The sequence below is a fragment of the Wolffia australiana genome, chromosome 6, assembly GCF_029677425.1.
Source record: "Wolffia australiana isolate 7733 chromosome 6, ASM2967742v1".
NCBI classification, from domain to species: domain Eukaryota; kingdom Viridiplantae; phylum Streptophyta; class Magnoliopsida; order Alismatales; family Araceae; genus Wolffia; species Wolffia australiana.
The window spans coordinates 9,589,720-9,606,030 of record NC_135840.1 but is presented as its reverse complement, the minus strand read 5'-3'; the positions used below and the strand labels follow the sequence as shown (position 1 = coordinate 9,606,030).

General features: G+C 41.7%; 1 protein-coding gene and 1 long non-coding RNA gene across 3 annotated transcripts; one reads left to right on the top strand and one right to left on the bottom strand.

Moving 5' to 3' along the window:
- The first annotated feature begins 9,118 nt into the window (after positions 1-9,118).
- LOC144704367 (uncharacterized) lies at positions 9,119-12,517 on the top strand. 2 transcript variants are annotated; one of them, XR_013581802.1, is made up of 3 exons: positions 9,119-10,341; positions 10,744-12,181; positions 12,329-12,517. It is a non-coding gene; the product is annotated as an uncharacterized LOC144704367 (long non-coding RNA). The 2 variants fall into 2 exon arrangements; XR_013581801.1 differs by having other exon boundaries at positions 10,694-12,181; positions 12,329-12,516.
- Positions 12,518-14,321: 1,804 nt separating this feature from the next.
- On the bottom strand, positions 14,322-15,989 carry LOC144704365 (chitinase 4-like). Its single transcript, XM_078576776.1, has 2 exons — positions 15,530-15,989; positions 14,322-14,881 (listed from the first exon to the last, which is right to left on the bottom strand). The coding sequence occupies exons 1-2, from the start codon at positions 15,939-15,941 to the stop codon at positions 14,472-14,474; spliced, it is 822 nt and encodes a 273-aa protein (XP_078432902.1). The 5' UTR covers positions 15,942-15,989; the 3' UTR covers positions 14,322-14,471.
- Between the last annotated feature and the right edge of the window lie 322 nt (positions 15,990-16,311).

Here is a 16,311-nt window from a genome sequence, read left to right as displayed (position 1 = left end):
TCCGTTTGAAGTGGGTTTTTATAGTCAAGAAATAACATCTATGTATAAATGTATCAATTATTAGCATGATCCTCTCGATAATGGCCAATGAGATAATCGATCAGCCAACCAAACGCCCATTCCGGGGCGTGACGCCCCCGATGTGATGTGACGGAACGGATGACAAAACGCGACAGACTTTGACGTGACGAAACTTTTGTCCCGTTGCGTGCCCCAGCATATGCATTAAGTTCCCATCACGCGTCCCTCCATAGGGCGTCTCGTCACGTCCCCGTCACCGTCACAGGTGACGTGAATAAAACCCTCTTTGGAGGACAGAGAATTGGAGGGGTATATCTCCAATTATTTATAGGCAGTGTCGGCTTGCGTGCTAAAAAACACAGGGACTTCTGTGCAAAATATTAATTTTATATGCATTTTCTATCCGTTTTAACTTTTCAAATATTCCATCATGGTCTCATTTGTGACAGCCGTTTCATCACGTCATGCATCTGGGGCACCCCTCACCATCATGTCCCCGTCACAACCACTTCATCATCCGTCACGTCACCATCGCGTCATCCGTCATGTTTCCGTCACGGTGATGTGTGACATGACGAATGACGCACTGATCCCCACAGCCAAATCATCAACTGAAACGTTGAAAAAGTGGCAAGTCACTAATAAATGGTGAAATAATTTGAAGAGGAGTAATCATAAAATCCAGGCAAGTATTACTCTAAACGAGTATAGGGAAAGTTGCTATATTTTTACAAGCTCCTCTTTATTTAAGTTCCTATTGGCCAGCACGGCCGCTGACTGGGCTAGCGAGTTGCTGACTCCTCTGCCTCAATAGTCCCCTCACAATGCAGCGTCCTCCTTGACTCTCGACTGAATTTTTAGTAAGGTTTCCAGCCCTGAGATCTGACTGAATCTGAACTGGGCGGAATTATACATAATATTCATTTTATTAAATATATATAAATATATTTAATGTATTCTGTTCTATAGCTCCCGCTGTTATTGAAAATGGAAAAACCTTTTGTCGTTTCATCTTTGTCTCTGTCGTCTTTTTTCTATTCCGTCGTCTTTCTCTCCCCCGTCTGCTCTTTTTCCTTCTCTTATCTCTTCTTTCCTCTCCTCCGAATCTTTCTCTTCTTCATTCCTCCTCCACATTTCTCTCTCTTATCAGTCTTCCTCTCTTTTTCTGCCTTACCTTTTCTACCGTCTCAGCTTTCTCCTTCCATCCTCTCGTTTTCTCTTTTCTCCGTTCTCCGTTCTCCGTTTCTCTCTTCCCGCTCATCCTCAGATCTTCTTCCATTTATTTTGTTTTTATCACTCTCGTTCTTTCTTCCGTCTTCCGTACTCATGTAACCCGTTTTCACCCTTTGCTTCCACACTTAACGCAACGCCTATTTTCTATGACCCACCCTCTCTCTAAATAGAATATGTAGTAGTGAAGGGATCTCTATCCCCGAGGCACTTTTTAGATGCTTCATTCTAGTATAAATCTTATCTTTCATATAACTCCCAACACTTTTGGATAGATCAAGTACTAGCTGTCGGACTTCATACTCTTTCCAAATCCTCTCCTTGTAGAGAGTTAGAAAATCATTTCTTCCCTTAACATGAAATTTAATGGAATGATATTTCAGCAATCGACAAGAAGATAAATCTTGGAGGAAAGTCATCCTCAAAAAACACATCACATAAGATTTGGGTCAAGGAACTTAATCCTAAACATGGAACTTGTATCTCGTATACATCTAAACCTATTAGTAATTACCTTTGATGCATGCACAGGTAAGAAAGATTTCCCTAGTAGATATTGTCGACCTTCGAGCTATTTATTTTTATCCTTATGATTTATTTTCTTTATTTACTTGAGCATTTTTACAAATTTGCATTTTTTATATACATTTTTTTTATAATGTTTATTTGGGGTTGGAAATTCAAGTCAGACAGTAATGTTTGACCGGCTCTATGGCGTTGCGACCACTTCTATTTCTGTCTCTATTATGGTCCTTTGTAGCTATAAACTACTTGACTGATGCACCAAAACACTCTTTTGTGAGATTTTGATCTATGCATGTCCAGTTTTGAGCCCTAATTAATGGTAAACATTAACTAGCTATATAGTCATTCACATAAGATAAAAACCTAAGGGAAAATAATTATGTTGCAGGAAGATAAATAAACTTAAGGTAGGAAAATGAAATATTTAAATGATGGGTAAATAATTATGATACTCGAATATATAATGGTACTCCTTCTAAACTGGCTGGTTTAATAAACATTGTGGTATAGTTCAGCACTCATACTATCATTAATATAAATATGCAACAAATTAATGAGACTAAAATATCTATTGGAACTTCAAAACTTTTCCATCTTGATTGCAAAGAGAGCATCTATATTCTCATGGATATTACACTAAAATATCAATGCATATCATGGATGGAGAAAGAACGTTATGGGAGACATTGGATGCTCTCTTAAAATCCACATTGGCCGCCAACTAAATATTCTGTGAGATTTATTTTCTGAAGAAATTTTACGTGTTGACTTTGATATCCATTGGAACAAGATATGCCCAAGATTTCTCTAAATTCAAACTTTGATATCTAACAATCCAAGAGGCCAATAAAGCTGAAATTTTGAGGTCAGATTTGTGTTTTCCCTCTTTTTATCCATTGACCAGAGATGTAAAAGAGGGGAGTTTTGATCCTTGTAAAATAAGTGCTTAGGCTTTTTTTTCAAAAAGTGTAGGCAGATTGAAAGAGAGTGAGTTTTGATATCCATCAAGTATGTTGTTCATGTGTTAGGAGTTCTTGGCAAAATCTTAAGGACCTAAGGTTCATTTCTATGACTTATATTATCTGATCTTCATCACTATTATCTAGCAAGATCCATCCCATTTTTAACTCAAACTCATATCCCAGCACATTTCTCCCCTATTAAAAACCTCCATATCACTTTATAGAACCACCCCATTATGACTAGACTTAAATATATATCTCTCTCTCCACCTTCATATCTGACACCTACACTTAAATTTATCTTTCTTATTAATATTCCCATTCTTTTTCTTGCATGAACAGTTTTACTATATGTTACTCTTAATATTAATCATCTTAATGTTAATAAATATATCTATCACCTTCTTACCTCTTTATTTCCCTCCTATTTATCCCAAATAAACCTTTTAATCCCTAGTTAAGAAATATTCAATTCTAGTCACTGATCATGTGGAGACTAATGGAAATATATCAGGACAACAAGCCAATCACACATTCCATATCTCGTTCCAAGTTCACTAATAAACCATATTTATTATACTGTATGTGTGATGCATATAATGAAGTCCATGGATACATGATCAGATATAATGAACTGTGATGAGACTGTAATACAAAGATCACTAGTCTTTAAGCATGTGCTCTAAATATTCCTATTCAATGGATAATTAAGAAAGTATCTGGATAGAATGACAGTATCTAGCCTCACTCATAGGATGAGCAAGCTAGTCCCCTGGCCATTATTATGAAGATACTAAAGATAGATAATCGGTGATCTTTATTGAAAAGAGTTCGTGAATTGATCAGTATGAATCCTTGAATTTTACTATACTACACTATCAATTAGGTTGATTCACGTCATAGTTGTGTAAGTGTCCTTAGACCTGAAACACCAAAAACATCTTGCAAACGGACAATCATACTTTGACTATGACCTATAAGTATCTAATTATGGGATTCTAAAAAGTATTAGTTCGGATGTATCTATAAGTTCACAAAGATGATTGAGTGATCAAAATGGGACCATCCACCCTCATTGTAAGAGAATATTGGATAAGAGTTTTGAATCGATCAGTACTAACTCAGAAGACTTATTAGGGTTTGATAATGATGGGAATATATGTGGCCAGCAAGACAATCACACATTCCATATATCGTTCCATGTTCATTAATAGAACATATTAATTATAGTGCATGTGTGATACTTATAATGAAGTCCATGAATATATGATCCGACTTAGCGAACAATGATAAGATCGTAATACGGAGATCACTAGTCTTTATGCATGTATTCTAAATATGTCTATTCAAAGGATACTTGATAAGGCATCAAAATACCAAGATAGAATAGCACTATCTAGCCTCACTCATATGATGAGTATGATTTTTCTCGTAGGCATTAGTGTGGAGACACTAAGGTTAGATAGCGGGTGCTCTTTAGTGGAAAGAGTTCATTGAATTGATCAGTACGAATCCCTGAATTGTATTATACTAAACTATCAATCAGGTTTATTCACGTCACGGTTGTATAAGTGGTCCATAGACCCAAGACATTATGATCTATGTCTTCTGAATCATGGGAATCTAAATACTCTTGGTTTGGGTGCATCAAGAAGTTCACAAATACGATTGAATGGTCATGATGGGATCGTCTACCCTTAGCATAAGAGATGAAATATCAAGAGAAGAGTTTTCTGATGATTTTTAAATGTATCAATACTAACTCGGACGATAAGTAAGGGTTTGACAATTGACCATACTTTAAGTCATCTTAGGAGTGCCAAGTGGATGAGGGACTATAAAAATATGGTAACTAATAAATAACAGGTTACATGAGTGAGTTGATATACACTCCTTTGTGTCTTCAAGAGCAAGAGGTGTAGTTTGAGACCCCACGTATTGGTGACTCAACCTATCAATTGGGTTAAATCAATACGATATTATATAATCTATATAATAATATAGTTAATTAATTTCAAAAACCAAACAAGGTTATTGGGCTGCTGGAGTGGTTAACTAGATTGATACATGGGCCTAAAGGGTCACATGCAAAAAGGTCTTTTTGATGTGGGAAGATATCCATAAGTTTTCAGAGTTTTTATGAAAAACACACACTTAGGCCCTGAACGAAATTCACCTAGGCCAGAATTGTTCAAAAGGCCTTCCCCTCCTTCTCCCTTCTCCCTTCTCCCCATGACTCCTCTCCATTCACGATGAGATCGAGAGGGCGTAACAATGGTGATGAAGATTGAGTGTGGCTCATCAATGAGAAGGAGGAGATTTGACATGACAAGGATCACGTTAGTACGTCTAGAGGCTGATCACTTAAGGAGCTTGACTCCTCTCGCTTCGGGATCCAATAAATCACGGATGTGATCCGTGCACATGTTCTTCTTTTCATGATTGTAATGATGTTGTTAGGATTTCATTTAAGTCTTTTGTTGCATGGAATCCTTGTGTTCATCCATATCTAGGTGTGTAGAACCCAACAAATAGTTCACCATACCCTAAGTCATCTTACGAGCGCCAAGTGTATTAGTGACTATATGAACACAGTAACTAATGATGAATAGATTCCCTGAGTGAATCAATACACACTCTTATGTATCTTTTAGAGCACGAGGTATATCTTGGAACCCCACGGGGTGGATACTCAACCTATTGATTAGTTTTAATTGATCCAAAATTACTAAGTCTATATGATGACATAGTTAATTAATTTGGAAGGACAATGAAAGTTATTGGTCTGTTAGACTCATTACACCTCAAATAATCTTAGAGGGTCACATGCAAATGGACATTTAGATGTCGTAAGATATAATTAAGTTTGGGAGGGTTTTATGAAACATACCCATTTAGAATAAATAGGGGAAGACCACGAACAAAATTCAACCATGCAAGAATTGTTCGAGGGCCTTCCCTTTCTTCTTCCTTATTCCCACATCCCCACTCCGCTCTTGATATGATTGGGATGGAATAATAACGACGACGGAGGTTGAATGGAGCTTATCAAAGAAAAGTAGGAGATTTAATGTGCCATAGACCATGTGGATACGTCTAGAGGATGCAAACCTAAGTACCTCATTTTGTCTTGCTTGAGGATCCAAGAAGTCACCGATGTGATCTGTGTTGAAACTATTAATTTCATAATTTGTTGATGTTGTTACCATTCCGTTAAAGTCTTTCACGGAAAATTGTTTTGAGTTTTTCATCTAGATCAATGCTGTAGAACTGAAAAACGATAGTCCTTAGTTGTCTCTCATGAGACATGGTGTCATCGAATAAAGGGTTTTAATAAATGTTTCGAATAAAGTAAAAAAAAAATTAGCACATGAAAATTTTATTTTATTAACTGTATCATTATTACATTAAAAAACAATTTTGGAAGCAAAACATAAAACCAAATTACTATAGTGAAATTTTATATCATATTTGATCTATACACTTCTTCATAACTCATAATTAGATATGTTGCTGAATTATTTTTGAAGATCAGACGTCCACCCATGAGCCAATGATCAATAAAACCATCCAAGATCTTTGTTTAGCCGAGGACTCCTAATTATGAACATTACAAGAACATTGGCCACTCTAATGACCCAAAGCTAAGGGTAAGATATATGATGGATCCAGCATTATTCTCAAAGTTACTTTTCATCCTCTCATGTGCTACTTCGTGGATGTAACAAAGGGTGTGTTTTCTTGATTAATGTGTGGATCACCTATGGTATGTCTTCAGGGTGCGGAAATTCTTGGGGAGACGCATTTCTGGAAAATTAGGTGCTGGCTGAATTGGTCGAATTCGATTGCATATTATAATATTTGGCATATTTCATTTCAGGAAAAATGTAAAAACTTTAGACAGAGTTAAAATTTTCAAAAAATCTAGTGTTTCTGTACTTTTGAATGTCATTGTTATTGTAAATGCCATGTGTCGTTCCATACTGAAACTAAAATAAAACATTAGTCTCATTTGAAAAAATAATTATTATATTTATTAACCACAAAAAATTGTAAATAAAATGATCAGACTTATTATTATTCCTTATGAATATTGGAGGCATCCCATGGGTCCTACTTATCTAGGTCGGCGTGCTAGAGTTTATTATTTTTAGTTTCTCTATTTTTATTTTGATAAAAGGTTGAAACTCTTATCAGACCTTATCACAAATTCCAAATTTCAATTTTTTGTTTCAAAACAGGTAGGTCAGATCCATTGATGATTACATCTGGAAATCATTTAAGTAAAAAAAGTTATTTTTCATCATTCTACATAAATTCATAGTTTGCATGAATGTATATTAAAATCATGGTTTAATTTTTGACAGAAAAATAGTTCAGGAATAAATATATTGTTATCTACATTGATGTATAAATTCCAAATCATATTTGTTAGCATTCACATATATTTAATGAGATAATACTTTTGAATTTATTCAAAGTTTATTTTGATGAATTAGCTTCTTATCCCTATGAGGTAAAATCTCCATTCAATTGACTTACAAAAAATATTCAATTATTCTGTAGCAACATAAGGTTGATGCTTGCTGTAAAATTTCTAATTCAGTTGACCTAAGTTCTTATTATGTAAGTTAGGTTATCTCATCAAATCTGGGAGGTGTACTCAGTAAATTCCATTTCAATGTCATTGAATTATCTAAACACATTTTTACGGCTTTTTTTATTTAAGACTACTGCTAAATACTATATGACAGATAGATGGAGAAAACACAATTAGTCCATACACTGAATGTTCGTAATTATCATAATATTTTATTTTTCACGACAAGATCAGCAGGTTATAAATTTTCAGCAAAGAAAGTAAAAATCTCCTTGTTCCAATTTTTAAAACTTTATAATATGAAATAAAATTGAGCAATGAAATGATAATGCAACCCCTCTTGTTTATGGATGTTCCATTCTAAGAATGCGTTGTACATATTGAGTAAAATATTTAATGACATAAGTCTGAAGGGAATATTTTTGAAAATAGTTTTGATGGATATAAATTTTGAAAATAGTTTTGAAAATAGTTTGTTCTAATTTACATAAATTTATAAGTTTTCTCAACGGCATGTCTCTAAAGTTTAACCATTGTAAAATAATGAATACAGTTTCTTCCATATTTTAAATTATTTAACTATGCATTTATTTAATTTGGTTATATTCCAAATACAAAGGTGTAAAAATAATTTAAAAACTCACATTTTTTTCAATGGTCAAACAATCAAAATGTGTTGTTAAAATCAAACTGATGGGTGAATACCATTTGAAGTGGACTTCGCATAGTTTATTTACATACTCCTAGCTTTTAAGTTGGATCTATTTTTTCTCAATATAAATTTTTTTTTATTTCTAATTTTCTCAAATAATATCTGTCACCTTAAAAAAACATGATCAACGCATTTGATTGGAAACCAAAGTTCACTCACTAATATGAGGAATATAGTGCAAGTAGATATTCAATTCAGATACAGTTAGACAAGAAAGATACAAGGTATGGTAAATATGTATGTTACAGTTAAGATTTAAATCTATATATTTGTAGGGTGATATGTATTTTAACTAAAAATGAGATATCAAAAAGATAGTTTTCATGTAACCTCATATTTAGAAAAAAATTATTCAGAAGCATATTCTTAATAAAAATGTGAAGTTCAACAACTAGGAGTTTTCTTACATTATAAAAAATATTGATATAAATGTTTTATGTAATTCCGTATCATACCTTAGAAATACAGGTTGGTCAAAATGATAATACTGCTTCGTATTTTAATTTTTTAATTTTCATAAGACCAACATGCATAAGGAAGCAGATGAGCTTGAAAAGAACACAATTAGAGTTTATATATGTTAGACATTTTGTACTTTTTCCTATATAAAATCTTAAACGTAGTTTTTTAAGAAATTGGGGAAATGAAATCCTTCGTGCCGTGGAGAAGTTATTTTTGGATATTCAGAGTCTCCCAGATGATATGTGATGCAGAACAAGACCCCTCTCCATCAAAGATGACGCCAAAGACCCCGCCGTCGTTGGCGACACCCGCCGGCTCGAGCCCCGCCAGATCGGGCCGCCAAGGCAAGGGCAAAAGGTATCTAGATAGATTTGATTTTTCCCCGGCCATTATCTTTGCAAGGGCCCTTTTCGTTTCGTCTTTCCCCCTTCAAACCCTCTTCCTTTTCTTCCCTTTGTTTTGTTTTAAGAACTATGTATTAGTGGTCTTAAGAGGGGGAACCTTTCCTAATGGGTTCCCCCTCTTTTGGTCCCTCCTTAGGGCCCATCACCCTCCCTACGTAAGGGAAGGAGAGGGCGCCCTAAGAAGAGAAGTCTTTCGAATTTTTGGAAAAGGAAGGAACCCGTCCCGTCCTCTTGTGAGAGGAAGAAGAGAGAAAGGAATAAAAAAAGGAGAAAAAAGAGAAAGAGAGTGAGAGAGAGAAGGGCGGAACAGGAACGGGGCAGACATCCATCTCCCGTCCCGTCCCGCCGAGTCCCATTCCGTCGGACTCCACCGACGGAACCCTAGGCGGCGCCCGCCGCCGCCGGAACCCCAGGCAGCGGGTTCCCCCCGCTGCTGCTCTCTAAGGCCGCCGCCCGTCGCGCGAGGCCGCCGCCCCACGCTCCCTGAGTCCGCCGCCCCGCGCTCCCTGAGGCCGCCGCCAGTCGCGCGGGGCCGACGCCCCGCGCTTCCTGAGGCCGCTGCCCGTCGCACGGGGCCACCGCCCCGCGCTCCCTGAGGCCGCCGCCCCTTGCTCCTTGAGGTCGTCGCCCCGTCACACGGGGATGCCACCCTCCACGACGCTGTCACCGCCCAAAGCCGCCCGCACCAAGTCAGGGACCATTGGAACCCTAGGCCGCGGATCCTCGCCGCCGCTGCTCCCTGAGGGCCGCCGGATCCGCCGCCTACGGGGCCGACGCGCCGCCACCGCCATGAGGACGTGGCCGCCTCCAATAGGCTGCAGCCGACTCAGGATTGCTGCCACCACCAGGTCCCCACCGCCGCCAGACATCTGCGGCACGTCTGGCGTGCTCCGCACCGAGGGCCGTTGCGCCTGCGCCGCCCTGAGGGCCGCCGCCCGAGCACCGCTCGCTCTCCGCGCCTCTCCCCTGCCAACTCTACTGCTGCACCACCGCTCCTGAGCAGCGCCATGCTGACAGTCGAGCAACGCCGAGTCACCACCAAGCCCGCCCGCCGACCCCGCCCTCCGGTACTCCGCACTGACTGCGTACGACTGCGGGACGATGCGCCACGAGGTACCTCGCTCCTCTAGCTCGCCCGTTAATTATCTTTTGTCGTACATCTGTTGACGCACTCCACCGCGCTCGGGTTAGAGTAGGTGAGAGGGTAAACGGACACGAGAGCGTCCAAAGAGCTTCTTCCCAAGGTACGGGCTGAGCCCATCCGCTACGTGAGACCACCGACGGATTCAATCCGTTCCGCGCAGTAGATTCCTTCGTCGCTCCGACGAGGGTCAAGAGGTCACTGTCGCCGTCATCGGTCACCTGCCCCGGAGCATGGAGCCCAGCAAACCCCACGAGTTGGGGCCTGCACGTACCGTCACCTAGGTTTGCATCGCATCACCTAGTCCCATCTTGATAGGTCCACATCGATGGACGTCATCTACGACGACATCCGTGCTAGCCCCCGATATCCAAGCCTGACCTCGGTACCGACCAGACGACGACACCGTCGTCGTCCTGCATCAATATGTTTTATACACATGAATTGGCATCTCTATGGTAATTGAATGTTACTTCTAGTGTATTGATAAATAAGATGAAAGTAGCTTCTACATGTAAATTTTCTGAATATGATTTCATATTTTGATAGAAAAATCCAAAATAAAGTGATTAGTTTTCAACTTATTTGAAAATGAAATGAAATATTGTATTTAAAAGATTGATCTAACGTTTTAAGGCTTAAATTGAATCAACAAAGAGTAAAACAAGTCTGATGGCGCGACACAGCCCGAGCCCCCAGAAATGTCTTCGGGGACATCACCATCGTCATCGACATCGCCGCCGGTTCGCTTTCAACCCGCCCGGCAAGCTAAGGCGACGGTACATACGCCCGGATTCAAGTATTTCGGGTAACGGGCATGCTATCTTTGTTTTTCAGTTCATCACTTTCGTTTTTAGTTCGTCCTTTGTCGTTTTGATTCCCGTTACGATCATGTTGTAGCGATGGGAGATCCAATCTATAAGGATCTTTCCCTCCACCCTCTAAGGGGATGAACCATCTTCTCCCCCCCCTTCTTATTTGGTTTATTTTGTAGTTTTAAGGGTCCATCCATGTTCCCCTATAAAAGGAACAATGGATGCCCTAAAAGAGTCACCCTTTTGTTTTGTTGAAGAAAAGAAATCTCATGAGAGACAAGAAGGGTCCCGATCCAAGAGGAAGGAGGAAGAGGGAAGAGGAAGAAGAGGGAAGGAGAAGGAAGAGGAGTGAGCCTACCTTCAGCCGCCACCGCCACCATCCCATGACGCCCGTGCGCCCTCGTCAGTCCTGCGCGCGCCCCGCCGCCACCGCCGAAGCCGGCCCCTGCCTCTCTGCATGCAACTGTCACCTCCCTCGCGCGGCACCGGCCTCGCCCACTGCAACCGCTTGGTAGTCGCACGGCGACCCCGCCGCCTGCACGGCTGCTCGTGGTGCCGACCGACCACCGTGGTCTGTTCGGCCCCGCGCGATAACGGCCCCGTCCACCGCGGCCGCTGTCCCCTGGCTACGCGGTAACACCGCCGTTCGCGCGTGAGTCACCAGTGCCACCTGCCGCCACCGTCCACCCGCTGCGCGCGATGTCAACTCCGCTCGCCACGGTGAGTCCTGTGCCGTGCGAAGCCCGCCACCTGCACGTGCGCTCGCGGTGCAATCTGCCGCTGCCACCCACCTGCTAGTGCCCTGACGTTGCACCCTGCGAGCGAGCCAAAGGTAACCCCGCCACCGGTGCTTGCGTAACTGTGTGCTGACGCCGCCGTTTACGCGCGTTCTCGCGGCGTGAACTATTGTCGCCGCGTGCCTGTTGTGTGCCAGTCCTGTTGTGTGCCTGTTGTGTGCCTGTTGTGTGCCACTTGCATGCCGCCGCCACCCACCTGCTAGTGCCCTGACGTTGCACCCTGCGAGCGAACCAAAGGTAACCCCGCCACCGGTGCTTGCGTAACTGTGTGCTGACGCCGCCGTTTACGCGCGTTCTCGCGGCGTGAACTATTGTCGCCGCGTGCCTGTTGTGTGCCAGTCCTGTTGTGTGCCTGTTGTGTGCCACTTGCATGCAGGCGACACTCTCACGTCGTGCCAGCCCTCCTTCACTGGCCCGTAGGACCTCCTCCGCACATTAGCACCATCGTCCCCGATGACGCTTCACGAAGCCGACGCACGAAGCTAAGACATCCGTCCCCAGACACTGATGAGGTAACGCCCGCCCTGTCACGGTCTCTTATCATTTTCTAAGCACTTTTGGTTTGCCTCCACCGCGCTCGGGTTAGATGTAGGTGAGCAAGATAGGTTGAGTGAATTACATCGAGAACAAGAGCGTCTTACCTGTTTGGTACGAATCAGGTTTGTCCGTCCCGTGAAGCAACGCCCAACAGGGTTACCCCATTCGGCGTCGTAGCCGTCTTCATCCTCTTGGACGAGGTTCGAAGGGTCTACCCTACCTTCCCGGGCGACTCCGTTGATTTCCCAGACATCGGAAATTCCCGCAAGTCGGCACTTGCACGTACCATAGTTTACCGTTTTTGCATTCCATCGTCATTCGCTTGTTCGCATTCACCGTCGGACGACGCTCCACCGTAGTCTGACTACCATTACCTGTCATCGGCACCGATCCTACACATTTGGTGTCGATCGGACGACGTCCCGATGACGTCCTACATCAAAGTCAAAATTAAACAAGAAGGTGGAAAGAGCAAAGGGTAGGGAAAGAGAAAATCCAAGAATTAGATGTAAATTGAAAACAAAGTTATAAGGCGTAAAGGTCTACAGTAAAACATATAAGTGGCAAAAGGTAAAATTGAGAGAGAAAAGCAAGGAAAAACTTGAGACTTAAGAGAAGAAAGACAGAAATACTAGAACTCAATTAGCCAGTTTATCTCAAGATAAAAATCAGAAGATATAGGTCCCTTTGCATAGTACATTTATTTCATAGTTAAAATACTCTATGAAACTATCCAATGTGTTTGTAAGATCTGCATATTTTCCTATGTAAATTGTGAACAAGCTTCAATGAAAAATTGTGGAAAAAAGCGTTTTAAACCAAATTTTTCGAGTTTGAAAGGTATCCATGAAAACCTTGTTAAGGGAATGGAGTATTTTGTACTACCTTTTAGACTTGGAATTAAACAATGAATTTCAAGGTGCAGATAAATCAATTTTTAGGAGCAGTACAGGACGTTTTCGTTCATCGACTCGTAAATTATTCCAGAAAAAACATACTGAAGTCATTTTTTCTATTAAGATATCAACAATAGGGGTTGTAAAAATCTTTCATTCTAGTAACTACAGAAATCTGCAGGAACTTTGGGATTTTACAAAATAAATTGAATGTTACTGGATAAATATGGATGCATATTTCCATGTCAGCATGGTAGGAGTTAACTATCCTTAGTATATTCCGGTAAGGCTTTATTTAATTGGATATTAATATTTTTTAAAAAACTAATCCCTATTGATATTCATGATATTATAACTTTTTTGAATATAGAAAGGCATTTTATACCTTAAAAAAAATCCTAGAACTAGGTGAACGCATGATTTGTCCTATTTATGAAAAGGCATTGTTGGTGTTACCTTATTTCATATATAATGGGAAAAGGTTGGTACCCGTAAGACTTTATGTATATGATATCATGTTTGACCAAAGTATTCCGAAAATATGAATATTTTTCAATCTCGTGCAAAAATAAATTGTGCTACTTGAGGGCTTAAATTGAACCAACAATGATTCAACATGTAGAATTGAGAGGAACGAGTGAAAAGGCAAAACGGGAGGTAAAGAAAATATACAAGAGTTAGAGGGAAATAAAATAAAACTTTAACAATAATAACGAAGTGTAGAGATAAACGAAGAAATTTCAGGACAGGAATTAAGAAAGAGAGGGTAGAACTTCAACAACAGGTTTCATCTTATATCAAATATTAGTAACATGTCTCTAATAATAAATTTACTTGAGAGGGAAAATATTTTATGAAATTTTCAGTTATGTTAATGAGGTAATCATACTTCCCTCTGTCAATTCTGGGACCATTAAACGGCATTATATCTCCTCTCTATAATGAAGAGGATACCAAACCCAACTTTCCGAGATCAAGGCGAATGAAGCATCCATGAGAATCTTTAGTCATGACTTTGAGACAAGTGGTTACGAGGATTCTGTATTCTAGATTTATTTTCAGACTTGGATTTAGACAATTGTTGATAAGGAGCAGATAAATCAAGTTTAGGACCACTACTGTGGGTCTTAATTTATCAAATCTCAAAATATTTTCCACCGGTAAGATGTAAATCAAGTTACCGCAGGTACTACCTAAAAGGTGAAAGAAACAAAAGCGGTGAAGGATAATAGACATACTATGAGAAAAGGCCGATTGGGTACAGACCATCACGCGGGTGGTCAGGATTATTTTAGTTACAAAAAGTGAAATGCGTGAAGCTCAATCAGCAGAGCAGAGCTCATTTTATTATATTAGATGAGTTCCCTCTTCAGCAGTAGAGATTTGCTCCCGGAGAGACGCCGAGCTGCTGGCAGTACTGGACATAGTGCTCAACTCTGACTCGAACGGCCGTCGGGTTGCCATTGTTGCACTCTCCGCCGTTGATGGCGCGGATGGTGGAGCCAAATCCCTGGCCGGAGACTATCCGCGAGTGCACGTTGTTCATCCAGAACCAGAGCGCCGTCTTGAACGACACCACCGGGTTGGTGGCTACCGTCTCCGGCGAGCCCAGCAAATCCAAGCCGAGGCTCCTCCCGGCCGCGCCGTAGTTGTAGTTCCACGTTATCTGAATAGGCCCCCGGCCGTGATACTTCTTGCCCGGAACGCACGGGAACTGCGTGCTGCTCCTAGAGCAGTAGTCCCTGCTCGACCCTCCAATTTCTTCTATGTAGCAGAAACCTGCCGCAAGTGACAAACTTTAGCCTCGTGCGCTACGTCAATCCAAGTAAATAACTACTCCAAACCGAATAAATACATCTATTTAACCCGAAACGTTGAAGCGGCAAGTATCGACTTCAAGAGAAGAATAGAAACCGAGATTTATATCTATACATTGAGGAAATCGAGATACAGTGAGTGGAAATCTCGTGTTGACGGATAACGGCAAAAAAATAGCGACTCAAAAGTCCAAACCGAATAATATATATCTGTAACGCTAGAAGTAGAGGAAAAATGCCTTTAAAAAAAAAAAGTAGAGGAAAAATGCAACAAGTAGCGAATTTCAGCAGAGCCTACGTTAAAGGAATATTTAGCGACTTTAAACTGAACCACACGAGACGAAAAAAACAGAGATTTATATCTCTATATGCATAGATATACTCGACGTAGCTGAAAAATCTGCGATACAGTGCGTTGACGGAAAACGGCAGTAAAAAGCCACTCTAAGGTTCAAAAGGAATAACGTATCCATAACCCTAAACGTAGCGAATTTCAGCAACGCCTACGTTAAAGCAAAAACCGCGAGAGAGACGAACAGAAACCGGGATTTCTATCTATATAAAAGTATACTCGACGAATGTATGTTGTGTGCGAGGAAATTGCACTGACTTCCGGTCTCGCGGGTGACGTGGGCGAAGAAGGCGGCGATCTCGCGCTTGGAGACGTCGCTCGTGCCCTCGGCGCCGAAACGAGGGAAGGAGTTGAGGGCCTGCAAGAAGCTGGCGCGCGAGTAGAAGCGCTTGCCGGGGCAGCTGGCGGAGGCCCGGCCGATAATACCATTGAAGAAGGCGTCCGTGACGACGCTCGATACGGGGGTCGTCGGGCTCGTCGAAGCAAAGCAAGGCCCTTGTTGGCAGCCTGCGCCGCAGTAGGCGGCAGTCGTGCCGCAGTAGCCCCAGCGGCTGCAGCAGAGGTTCGCGGCGCAGCCACAGTTTTGGGCGGAGGCCGGGCTTAGAATAAACCCCGCGACCGCCGCGGCGAACAGCGTAGCACTCAGTAGATTCACACGTTGAAAACCCATGTCGAGAATTCTTCTCCAGAACACACAAGGAGAGTTCTACCCGGACCCTGCATTTTATACACCCGATTGCCCTTCGTGAATTCGCGGCGTTCACACGGCAGCATGGCCGGCCCACTGAGTGGACGAAGATACAGTGAGAGTGTTTGGAAACTGTAGTCTCTTTCGCCGGAGTTGCCGCCCCTAGACTTGAGCGAGGTTGTTCGTTTTTTTCTGTAAATGGTCAGCCGCTCGTTCTGTATCCGCGGCGAGGCGTCGCCCGCAGAGATTTTTCAAGTTGGGTTTTCAACTCCAAGTCAGCCTCGTCAGACTCCGGGAGCGTACGATCTCGCGAGAGATGGCCGAATCCTTTCTTTACGGACCAAGAAATTGG